General features: G+C 45.1%; 2 protein-coding genes and 1 long non-coding RNA gene across 11 annotated transcripts in view; 2 read left to right on the top strand and 1 right to left on the bottom strand.

Annotated features, from left to right (window-relative positions):
• PLIN2 (perilipin 2) overlaps positions 1-5,339 on the top strand; it is an 11,719-nt gene extending 6,380 nt beyond the window's left edge. Inside the window, exon 8 of one of the 2 annotated variants that reach the window (XM_019517527.1) lies at positions 5,008-5,339. In XM_019517527.1, the coding sequence (XP_019373072.1) occupies positions 5,008-5,142 (135 nt within the window). In that variant the 3' untranslated portion in view covers positions 5,143-5,339. Of the gene's footprint in view, positions 1-169; positions 1,303-5,007 lie in introns of those variants that run through there. The other variant, XM_019517526.1, reaches the window with a different exon arrangement.
• HAUS6 (HAUS augmin like complex subunit 6) overlaps positions 389-11,244 on the top strand; it is a 40,930-nt gene continuing 30,074 nt past the window's right edge. For 2 of the 8 annotated variants that reach the window (XM_019517515.1, XM_019517519.1), the window contains exon 1: positions 389-460. Coding sequence is in view for 4 of the 8 variants with exons in the window: in XM_019517525.1 (XP_019373070.1) it covers positions 11,025-11,158 (134 nt within the window). In the remaining 4 variants the exon portion in view is untranslated. Of the gene's footprint in view, positions 461-10,855; positions 11,159-11,244 lie in introns of those variants that run through there. The other 6 variants (XM_019517514.1, XM_019517521.1, XM_019517518.1 and 3 more) reach the window with 4 other exon arrangements.
• The window catches only part of LOC109297622, a 10,313-nt gene continuing 4,211 nt past the window's right edge, over positions 5,143-11,244 (bottom strand). The window contains exons 2-3 of the long non-coding RNA XR_002097364.1: positions 8,907-8,916; positions 5,143-5,225 (exon numbers count right to left, since the gene is read on the bottom strand). This is a non-coding gene — a long non-coding RNA (uncharacterized LOC109297622). The remainder of the gene's footprint in view (positions 5,226-8,906; positions 8,917-11,244) is intronic.

Raw genomic sequence — 11,244 nt, forward strand, 5'->3', positions numbered from 1 at the left:
CCCCCCCCCCCCAGTCAAAATCTGAAGTCTTCTGTCTCTGAAACTAAAGCCCTAATTCAGGTCTTTAATCTCTTGCTTTCATTCTGGTCATGGATTTTTATCATAGTAATTCTGCTCTCTGGCTAAATTCAAGATGATGAAGTGCTATTATGCACATTTTTTTCCCTAGCACATTGAGTCACGCACACTAGCTATTGCACAGAGCCTGACTCGGCAGCTCCAGACCACCTGCCTCGCCCTTATGTCAAGCATACAGGGATTGCCACAGAACGTCCAGGATCAGGCCCACCATATTGGGGTGATGGCAGATGACATCTACAGAAGCTTCTGTTCTACTTCCTCTTTCCATGAAATCTCTGATAACATCCTTGCCACAAGCAAAGAACAACTGAAGAAAATGAAGGAGTCTCTGGATGATGTGATGGATTATCTAGTTAACAACACGCCACTCAACTGGCTGGTAGGTCCCTTTTACCCACAACTGGCTGGGTCTCAGCATGCTGAGCACAAGGGTGAAGGGGAGGAAAATGCCAGCCAGGAAGACAAACAGCCTGAAACCAGCACAGATTAAATTTGTAGCATGTGTACTTTGCAGTCTGACCAAACGAGGTGAATTGACTACTCTAGCAGTCGGGTCATTGGTTGGAGCAAAACCAACAAGATAGATTAGACTAAAGCACTGAACTCTCTCTTCCTAACCCCAGGAAAGGACCTTTGCTTGGAGATGGACATTATTGTCCTGGGATAGCAGTGCCTCATGCAAACAGTAAGTGCCTTGAGGCTTGTAAGCTTCTGCTATTTACGGTAGACAAGACGCCTTGTTTAGCTACCTGGTTAAGAAGCCTTATACTGGCTGATAGTGAAAGTACAAAGTTAGCTTAAATATAACTTGTGAAAGCCAGAGTTCTGGCTAGTCTATGATCTGTGCAGGAGAAAAGCCAAATAAACCATTTTTAATAGTCTCAGCTACTATACCGTACATGGGACTTTTGTCAGACTTGTTTTGAACAAGTACAGATTGAGCACTAATCTTTTTATAGTTTTTGATTTGGACACTTGTGACCTACACAGCTACCTATTTCTTTAAAGACAAGATACTAATGTCTTAATGAGGATTTACTACTTGTTCAGGTCTGAGGGGTTTCTAATTTGGTCAGGCAGAGCTACCATTACAAAATGGTAGAAACCAGATTCATGCTGTTTGTACCATGGTGCCTACTCCCTGTGTGTCTTTGTAGTGCCTCCTTGACCTTGTTTGTAACACTCTTTTGTATGTTAGTAATAAATGCTTCAGCAGCCAAAGTCTGTCTCATTTTGAATGGTGTAAAAAGGCAACTCAAGCATTTTTAGCATTCTAAACCGTATGACTCCCTGCCTTGCTTGAACTAGGTCTAGCAGGAGGCAGGCCTGAAATGTAAATCAAGTAGACACAAACTGCTGGTCTACCAATTTGTGCCACAAGTGCAATCTCTGTATAGATGGGTCAGATGTTGCTGCTGCATTTGTTTCCTCTCCTAGACTTCTCATACACCTTTCCACACCTGTACCCTCTTAGTTTTTACTGTGTTTTGTCCATGCTTATTTGCCTTGGTGAAATGCCAAATTATGGGGAATAACTATTCTGCAGTGTCTGAGATTAGTGGGAACAAAAGGATCTAGACACTAGTATGTTCTGCCTGCACTGCAGGCAGGACCTGTATTTTATGCATGCGGTTTCTAATGCATCCTGCCTTGGCTGACCTCTCCTGTTGATCTGTACTTGGCTTTACTAGTGTCAAATACACTCAGAAACCAAAATATCTTGATATCTGGGTGGGGAGGCCCCTCTGAACTTGGCCTCATTCAGTCTATCTGGTCATTTTCCACTAAGGTAAAAGGAAACTTTAACATGCTGCTTATTACTTACAATGGATTGCAGGCTCCAGTATTGCAGCATCACTAGTCTATTTCCAAACAGGCCACCAGCCGGTCAAAATCAAAAACATGCATTTCAGCATTCCAACTCATTGTTACTACCTGTCTAAGTTTTAGTTTTTAAACTAGTCAGGTTGTGGAAAATATCCAGTCTTAAGTAAACCATTACTGAAGGATTATAAATAAAGGCTTTGGGGCCATGCTTCAGAATATTTTCAAGCTGGAAACCAAAAGGCTATTAATCTTACACTGAACATAAAGGTACAGGTGTTGGAAGACACCTGCACACTCTAAGATTCCTGGGACTTTTCAGGGGGATTCTTGCAACCATATTCTGGAGTACCTGCTACTTGAAATGTGGCAAATTGTCCCTGAATCTATGATCCAGAGCTTGAATGTCGTCTTTGACCTGGTACTAAAAACAGCTTGAAGAGTTGTTCTGGAGTGTTTATAATTTAAAAAAATAAATAAAATAAAATATAAGCACGTCAGTGGAGTGCCAGTTGACTGCCTCCTTTTGAACTGCTAATATAAGTCTGGTATGCTTGCCTTCTGGTGTTTTTTGGTGCACCTTCTATTCAGCATCACCAAGGAGCAGCTGTTTTCTGAGCCCAAGCAGCTGTGTGACCAGCTGAGGGTCTCCTCATAAGGTCTCCATACCTGAGTGAGGAAAAGAGACGTCCAATTCTCCTATGGCTGGGAAACTGGCCATAGCTCAGGAACAGATAAAGGTGTATGGGGTATGAATTTTTTACCCTGCCTTCTCTGCCTGCACACATTAAATTTAATGCACAGAATATAACACACAAGCTCTGAACTTGAAGTACAGGGCTAAAGGATACCAGTTCAGTCAACCACGGTTCACTTGGTCAGATTTCTTCTCTCTTTTTGACTCTTTCATGACTTTTTATAAGGCCCTTCCCCAAGCAGGCCTACTTGTGCTGTATCTTGTGACACTTAAGAGTAGTGCTCCCACATCCGCTTTCCTTTTGGCTTTCACTCCCTTTGACTGTGGAGAAATAATAGAGCAGTTTCCTAGGCTGTTTGCAATAGGAGAAATGAGAACTGTTCAGAATGGCTTTTGACGCTACTGCTTTCTACTTGAAACCTCTGAGTTTTATATTGTGAATCATGTTCTGGGCGTCTTCACACTAAAGTGTTAATATTCAACATCCCAGAATGCCCTAGCATTTTTGTTGACAATCGCTGCTCTAAGCAAAAGGATCCTAACTTCTAAGTATCATCTACATGGGACATCTAATACTCCACAGATTTCACTCAGTTGCTGTGTCTTGTTATGTCTTTCTTTTCTTTTTGTAAGTTGCTCCAACACTCTACAATAACTGATATTTATCTTTCTTTTTCATAGCATACTTGTATAATTTAAAATGAGCAACACTTGTAGCAACAAGAAACCCTTCAATTTTATCTTTGGCTTGAAATGAAAATATGAGACACTTCACAAATCACTTTAAACATAGTGGGAGAAGGTGGTTAATTCAAGTCCCTTTTTACAGGACTATACTGGTACATCTTAAGATTGTAGTAATGCAGGGGTAGGCAACTTTTTTTTTTTTTTTTTGCTGGAGTGCTGAAAAAACCACACTGTCTACTTTGGAAGGTACCACAGTGCTGGCATGCCAGAAAAAGGGGGGTGGGGTGTGTACATGGCAGCATGCACTGCATATTAGTATATTTCATAAGCATAAGTGTTGCCTCTGTGTATTCCTTTTTTATTGAGCATGTTGCAATGAGAGGGGAAAAGAGAGACGCATGAGAGAGAGGAGAGCAGAGAGAACCAGATGAACGCACATGCACACGGAGAACCATGTGCACGAACATGGAGAACCAGAACATACCCATAACAAACACGTGTGCACATGCATCCAGAACCAAACACATGTATGCGCACAAAGGCAGACAAACCATGTAGTTCTCCAGATTTTGTTGGTTTACTTCCTACTGTAGTAGGGGGCAGGTGAGAGTACCTACCCCTGCTCCAGCTGCCTTTGTAGTTGCTGCTTTCTCCGATACCAGTGTATGTAATTGGTAGCAAAGGGAATTGCTGCCAATGCTATGCAGTAATTGAAATGGCAGGAGGCACTGAGCAGGATCAACAGTTATTTGCAGGTGCCTTATACCTGGGAACACACTGTATTAGAGTATTAAAGTAGCTTAAATTACAACGGAACTGAAGCACCTAGCTGACCTGTGTACTTCTGGACAGTCGCCAGTCATTCCAGGTATGCTGAGTGGTCTGCTAACCAATCTGCATATGGAAATAGCTTTGACCTAGCAACTATTTAACATTCACACCAATAATATATATTACAAGCTGAAGAATGATGTGCATGAGGTATTCCTAAGTGATTCAGTCAGTATTCTCCACCTGGAGTAGAGAAGTGTTCATTCTACTATGAGGGTAATTTTGAATCCCACCCCCCACCTTAACAACTTGATAGATAGATGCGTATAGACTCTCTATTCTCCTTGCCATACTATTGGGAAGTGTTAATACCACACCATTGTAACCAGCCCCTTCCTCACCCAGTCTCTTCAGAGCAAGGTTCAGAAAGCAAGGTTCTGTATTGGTACAATACAGAGCATTTTTGTACCAATACCACCTGTGCCAAACCTGTTTTGTAGATAAACAGGCTCTCAGTCTGGCATCTTGCATAACCACTACATCATTCTCAAAACCACCCTCATATCTGCATTACATAGCAGACTAAATATAAAGATAATATAACAAACTTGCAGCAGATCTGAGGTATACAAAAGACCATTCGTATTAGGTTATGTCCTTTCTTAACTTACCTCCCCAAATTATCATCATATGTCCTATATTGATGGCAATTTTGCTCCAACTTTATTAGAAGCAACTGCTATATGCCTTGCTTGTCTGTCTCTTCTATCTGTCCAAGTCTAACTCATCTATGTAAGATTGGACAGCATATTTTGTTCCTGTGTTAGTGCTCTGAGCACTTGAAACTTCCATTGGCTTCTGCTGAAGTCTAAATTTTGTTGTTTGTGTTGAAAACAGGCTGTTCAAACTTGTACTTTCAAATTTATGTTGAGTTTCTTCCTCTGCAGGTGCTAGATTTCTCTATTACAGACTTGTCTTCAGAATCTGATGAGATTCCAGATATTTTGGATTTGGATGAGGAAAACCAGTCAGATTTTTCACATGCAAATGGCCCTTTCATCATGGGACAAAGAGGTGAATAAAGATTGGGCACAACACTGTTCTCTTAATTCAGTATAACTTTTATTGCCATGTTAAGTTCTGTTTTGGCTTTTTAAAAAGAAAACTATCCAGCTTTTGGAGTGTAGAGGTTGTTTTGGATCAATATGGCTTAACTTAGCTGTATCAAATTTCTGATTAGTGTCTTTTTTCCTAAGGAATACATGTTAGCTTACCTAAGTAGCATGTGTGTCAAACTTCCTCATGAGGTCCAAATGTGGCCTGATCAATGTTCTCATCTGATGTGCAAATTAATTTATGACCAGGTGACTGTTTGGCTGCCAGTGGCAGCCAAAACAGCAATTTTAGTACTTTGACCAAAGGGGTATCTACAAACATTACTGACTAGATCTTTCCTTTTCAGGATCTGTGTAAAGCACTTCTGCATCTACCTCTTCCTTGCTAGAAATGGCAGCAGACTTGGATTTGATCATCAGATCCTAGTCGAGTTGTATTTCAGTTTGGCCCTTTTTCTTAAAAGCTTGAAGCAGGATTCCTTTGTGTATAATGCTTCATGTATGAAAAAAATCTCCATTTTCCTCTACGTACATTCCATGGCTGGGAACTTGGTGAGATCAAGAGTAGGACTGTGGTTAGAGAAGGGCAAATGACATAAAAATGATGTTGAGAGCTAAAAACAGCAAGTAAGAAGGCAGAAAGAAAAAAAAAAAAGATAAACAGGAAAAAGAAGAGTGATCTCAAAGAAGTGAGAGAAATGGCAAAAATAGAAGGATGGAAGAGAGACATGGGTAAGAGACAGACAGTAAAAATTGGATTAAGTGATCTGACTGGTGTAAATCCTGGATTTAAAAACAGCCCATCACTTTCAGTGATAACTGACTAGAGCAATCAACTGCATGCTGAAGGCTTGATTCTGTATTTCTCACACGTCCTGCTAATTTCAGAGGGAGCTTTGGGGTACATAAGTGCAGCAGGATCAGGTTTATTGAGTGCTAATGACTATATTCTGTGTTCTTTGTGCACAAATCCTGCTGACATCACAAGGAAGGCCCTTGTGAGTTCAGAAGTATTACATGGTGCTAATTTTGTAGAGTAGGCCCAGAGCTTCTGCTTAAAAATATAATTCTGCCCTTACTATAGGATGAGGTTGACAAGGCCACTCTATAGTAATATAAAAGCTGATTGTTGTGAAAGTTTTAAGGTATAGACACTACAATGCCTTGAAATAAAGTTTGAGTTATATATAATCTTAGGTTTGCTGCAGTTTTATTTCCTTTCTTTGTTTCCTGTAACTAATTCCCCAGCAATGAATAATCACAATGAAAGCTTTTTCCATAGGAAGTAATTTTAAAAGGACCAGAATGTAGCTCTGATTTAGAAATGGCAATTTGTAATTGGTAATAATGCTGTATGGTCCATAAGTGAAATGCCTATTAAAACATGATAAATGAAGCAGAGAAAGGACATGGAAAGTCAGTGAGGGGGATTCATTTAATTCCGGGCTGTCCAACTGGCAGCCTACAGGCTACATGCAGCCCACAACTGCTTAACTTGCAGCTAGTGGGTTTCTGCTGCCCTTATTCTTGGCTTCGGAGTTCCTTCTACCCCAGGGTCAGCCAGAGATAGTGTTAGCATCAGGAGGGGGAAATAAAGGATGAGAGGGGAGGGTATGTGCTGAGGGGGAATGAGAGGGGAGGGGATGTGTGGCCAAGCATGGCGGGGAAGGAAGGAGGCGCTAAAGCAGGGGGTTCTTACCTCATTCAGGGACTTAAACTTCCCAGCTGCTGCTTCTGAAGCATGGCCCGAAAGAGGGGTATGACCATGCCTCTGGATCTGCCATTGCCGCCGCCTCCAGCTTCTGTTTCCTTTTGAAGATGAGGTGATGGGGCAGTGTAGCCCATGTCAGAGGCAGCATAGACCATGGTTGGACAGTTATGATTTAGTGCCTTTAGTTATGATACCAAAATAACCTCAGGCTGTGATGCAGGAACAAGGGACCACTGAGAAGGTTTTTTGCCCAGCCAGAGCCAGATGCGGTCTGAACCTGAACAAAGCCCCAAAGTGGCTGTTCTTAGGCAGCAAGCCTTTGGAAACCAATTTAAACAGGAATTTGAAGAATAAGAAATTAGTCACAGACTGCCCCTCTGCTCAGGGCAGACTGATCATCGAGTTTGGGGTCAGGAAGTAATTTTACCTCATGGTCAGATTGGTTCAGAATAGGGGTTTTTGCCTCCTGGGTGGTGGGGGGCATGGTCCTCTACCCAGGATCTCTTGAACATTTATCAGCAGCATTTCATAGAAGCTAGATATTGGCTGCCATTATTCCTCTGCTTTACCTGTGGCAGGTTAGGGTCTTAGGTCTTTGTTGTATCAGAGTTGATTATGGATTGTATAGGGTGGTTTGGATAGGGATGGTCCTGCCTCAGGCAAGGGGGTGGTCTAGGTGACCTCTGGAGGTAGGTCCCTTCCAGTCTGACTTCTCTAGGGTCCTGTGGTTTTATGTCTGGCTGGACTCTCGTGTATGGTTCAAACAGGGGCTGCAGTTCTTAGCCTGTTACCTGGACTCACTTTTGTGACCCCTTTGGGCTCTTTTCATAGAATCAAGGGAAATTAGGGTTGGAAGGTAGCAGTAGCAATGCGTAGGGGGTGCATGGGGGTGCACATACACCCCTTGAGAGTTCTGGTGCACCCCCTGACTGGTCATGCTCCCTGCTTAGGTGGCAGGCAAGGGGGGGCAGGTGGGAACGCTGGTGCCCTCCCTGCAAGTGCTGGCCGGGGAGTGGGAATGCTGGATGTAGCAATGCGGCCACTTCTGCTAGTGCTGTGGCCAATTCCGGGAGCAATGTGGCTGCTTCCCAGTCAGTGAGTTTTTCCGCAGGGACCCTCCCCCTCACAAGTCACTGAGATTGCCACAGGGGACCCCCCCTCTGGTTGCTGGGAGGGCACGTGCCCCCCTGACTAAGGTGGCACCAGTCACCTGTGGAAGGTAGGACCATCAAAGTAGGACCATCCCCAAGTATATCATCCTAGCTTGTTTGCTTCTCCCATCTCTACCCTCCTTCTCACTTTCTATTTAAATCTCTTTCTCCTTATGCTGCTCCCTGGCCCTCACTTCACAGCCCCCCACCAAGCGAGCTCTAGCCCACTAGCGCTTTTGCTGCATCTAATATGTACTTGTTACAGTGAGCGTGTCTATGAGACACTGTGTGTTAGGCTAAATAACACTGTGCAGTCAGTAGCATGGTGGTTAATGGCCTACTACACAGTAGCGTGGTTATTAGGCTAATGTGCAGTAAGCATCACAAAATAACTGTGTGCCAGCACTGCTGCGCAGGAACTCTAGTTACGGTGCATTTAGTTAGTACTTCATTAAATAAATCCTAAACTAAATGCACAGTAATTAAGGGGTATAGGTGTTGGTCTAAGAACATAGGCAGACAAGGTTCTTTGAGCAAATCCGATATTTTTTATTAGACCAACTCGAATAGTTGGAAAAATTCTTCTTTGTAAGCTTTTGGGTACAAACACTCTTCGGCAGGCTGAGGAAGAATCTGCAGTTGGTCTGTGCTCTTCCTGGATGAAATATAAAAGATTTTATATGAGACAATTTTATATTAAAAGATCTTTTATGTCCCTGAATGGAATATAATCTTTTATAGTATAAAATCTTTTATATTATTGTGATGGGCTAGCTGGTGGTGATTTGTCACAGGGGTTTTGAAAGGGTAAGAGATGATTGGAGGGCTTGGGATTCCCTTTCCTCACCAATCAGGCCCCAGAAACTCACCCTCCATGCCCTCTGATTGGCCCCTCGGGTCACCCAGAGAGGGATAAAAGGGGCAGCGCAGCAGCTGACTCAGGGAGGACCAGTGAGGGATCATGAGGAAGGAGTCTCAAAGAGCTGGGCCAGCAGACGAGGAAGGAGTCTCAAAGAGCTGGCAAGAGCAGGGCCAGCGGGGTGGGAGCAGTTGCCCCAGAAAAGCCTGAAGGAGTGGGACCTGCAGGCAGCAGTTGGACCCTCAACAGTGTGGTGTACAGCCAGCAGGAGAGGCTCCCTGCTGGGACCCAGGATCCCCGTACAAGAGGCTGCAGCCAACAGGAGAGGTTCATCAATTCCAGCAAGAAGCTGAGCAGTGCCCTGAGAGGTTCCCAACTCTATTTCCAGTAAGAGGTAGGGCAGCTTGATGTGAGGCAGGGGCTTCTGAAAGGTCAAAACCCCTAGCAGCTTGGCACAGTACCAACACTGGTGGCTGTGTGGTAGAGTTTCTGCCTACGATGTGGCAGATACAAGTTTAAGTCCCAGCTGGGCAGAGTAGGGGTGAGTGAAGCAACAAGGAGGATTTCTTGTCCCAGTAGAAGGTGGTCATTGTGTTTTCCCTTTCCACCCCCTCCAGGTACCTATACCCATCATATCTTGTTTGATGTTTTGTATTTTGTGCATTTTATATTTTGCCAACCAGTATTGTTTGTTGTGCTGTTTGTGTTTTATACTTCGTTAAACCAGTCTTTTGTCAACTGGATGAATATGTCTACAAATGTAAATGCCTAACCTTTATTGAATCACACCCCACCGGGCATTGTAGTGTTCCCTATGTAGCGAAAATAGATACTTTTCTCTATGTTTCTTTGTTCCTTGTTTTAGTATTAACCCCTGCATTCTGTAACTTTCCACCCACACGGTACAGGATGGCCCACTACCCATGTCTTACATGTTGCCCAGGTTTTGTTTTGTAATGACCAATCAAAATGTAACACATCAACTGAAAAAAATTGCTAGCTCAATAAAAGCAGCATGTGCGCTTTGTTTAGGGTTGGCACTGATCTGAGCAACAAGCTCTCCTGTCGGCCTGCTTGCAAGCAATAAAATAGAGTTGGACCCAGCCTGAAAGTGTGACTCTCTTCTAGAGGTGAATTGGACTAGCCTCCAGGGGATAAAATCAGCAATTTATGCAACACCTATATCCCCTAGTTTATACGTTACGTTCCCACTATTGTTTTCCTCATTAAAAGGTATATGGTTATGTCTTCATTGGTGACCTGGTTCTGCTCCATAGGGGAAGGAGGGTCCCTACGCTGCCCATAGTGCTCATGCACCTGCTCTGATCCCTTCAATTGGAGAGGGGGTACATTATAAAAGATTATATTTCATACAGGAAGAGCACAAACCAGTGGCAGACACTTCCTTAGGCTGACAAAGGGTGTTTGCATGCGAAAGCTTGCAAAGAAGGTTTTTTCCAACAGTAATTAAGGCACATTAACGGCTGTGTAGAAGTGCCCGGTGTGATTCTCAACTGGGGTGTTGCTGCCACACCCCAGGGTGCCATGAGAGAGAGCCCCTCCGGTTCCTGGCAATGCGAACCCTGCTTGGGCCTGTGAAGGTGGCACGAGATGAGCCTAGGGGTTTCCCACTGGGAAACCTGGGTGTCTAGGACAATTCTTGCCCTGTCGTGGTCTGAGCTCTCTGCAGCGTAAGATGCCCTGCCGTGTTTGGGGAAGGACAAATAAAGGCCTGGCATCATCTGAAAGCAACTAACGGACCCCTGCACATCTCGCGGGCTCAGAGCAGCTTACACAGGCCCAGCTGAGCGGTAGCAGGCACTAATCGCCCTCCCCAGGGAGACTGCATTTCCCAGCAGGCGATGCGGGAGGCCCGGAACGCGGGTCCGGAGCTCGCGGGCACTGAAGACGGGGGAGGGGCTGCGTTGCATGCCGGGAGTCGCCTCGCTCCCCTCTTGTTTCTGCCCGGCGCGGGAAGAAGCTCATCAGCCGGCGTGGCGGCGTGACGTTGCGTTTCCTGGGCCGTTGGCGGGACGCGCAAAATGGCGCGTGGGCTACGAGCGGGCGGGGGGGGCTTATAGGGAGAGGCCCTCGCCATAGAGACTCCCGGCCCCTCCCCCCCCCCGCCATGAGCGGTCCGGCCGCGCCGTGCGGCCTTCCGGCGGCCTGGCAAGGGGAGCATCTCTGGCTCTGCCTGCAGGCGCTCGGCTTCGAGGCTGTCGCCGGCCCCGGCAAGCTGAACTCCCACCTCAGCCTGGGCGCGTGAGTAGGGGGTGTGGGGGGGTACTCCTCCCTGGTCCCTACCTGCTGGAGCCCTCCCTCCCTTGTCCTCTCAGGCAGAGACCCCC

The sequence above is a fragment of the Gavialis gangeticus genome, unplaced genomic scaffold (assembly GCF_001723915.1).
Source record: "Gavialis gangeticus isolate Ggan-Ray unplaced genomic scaffold, GavGan_comp1, whole genome shotgun sequence".
Taxonomy (NCBI): Eukaryota; Metazoa; Chordata; order Crocodylia; family Gavialidae; genus Gavialis; species Gavialis gangeticus.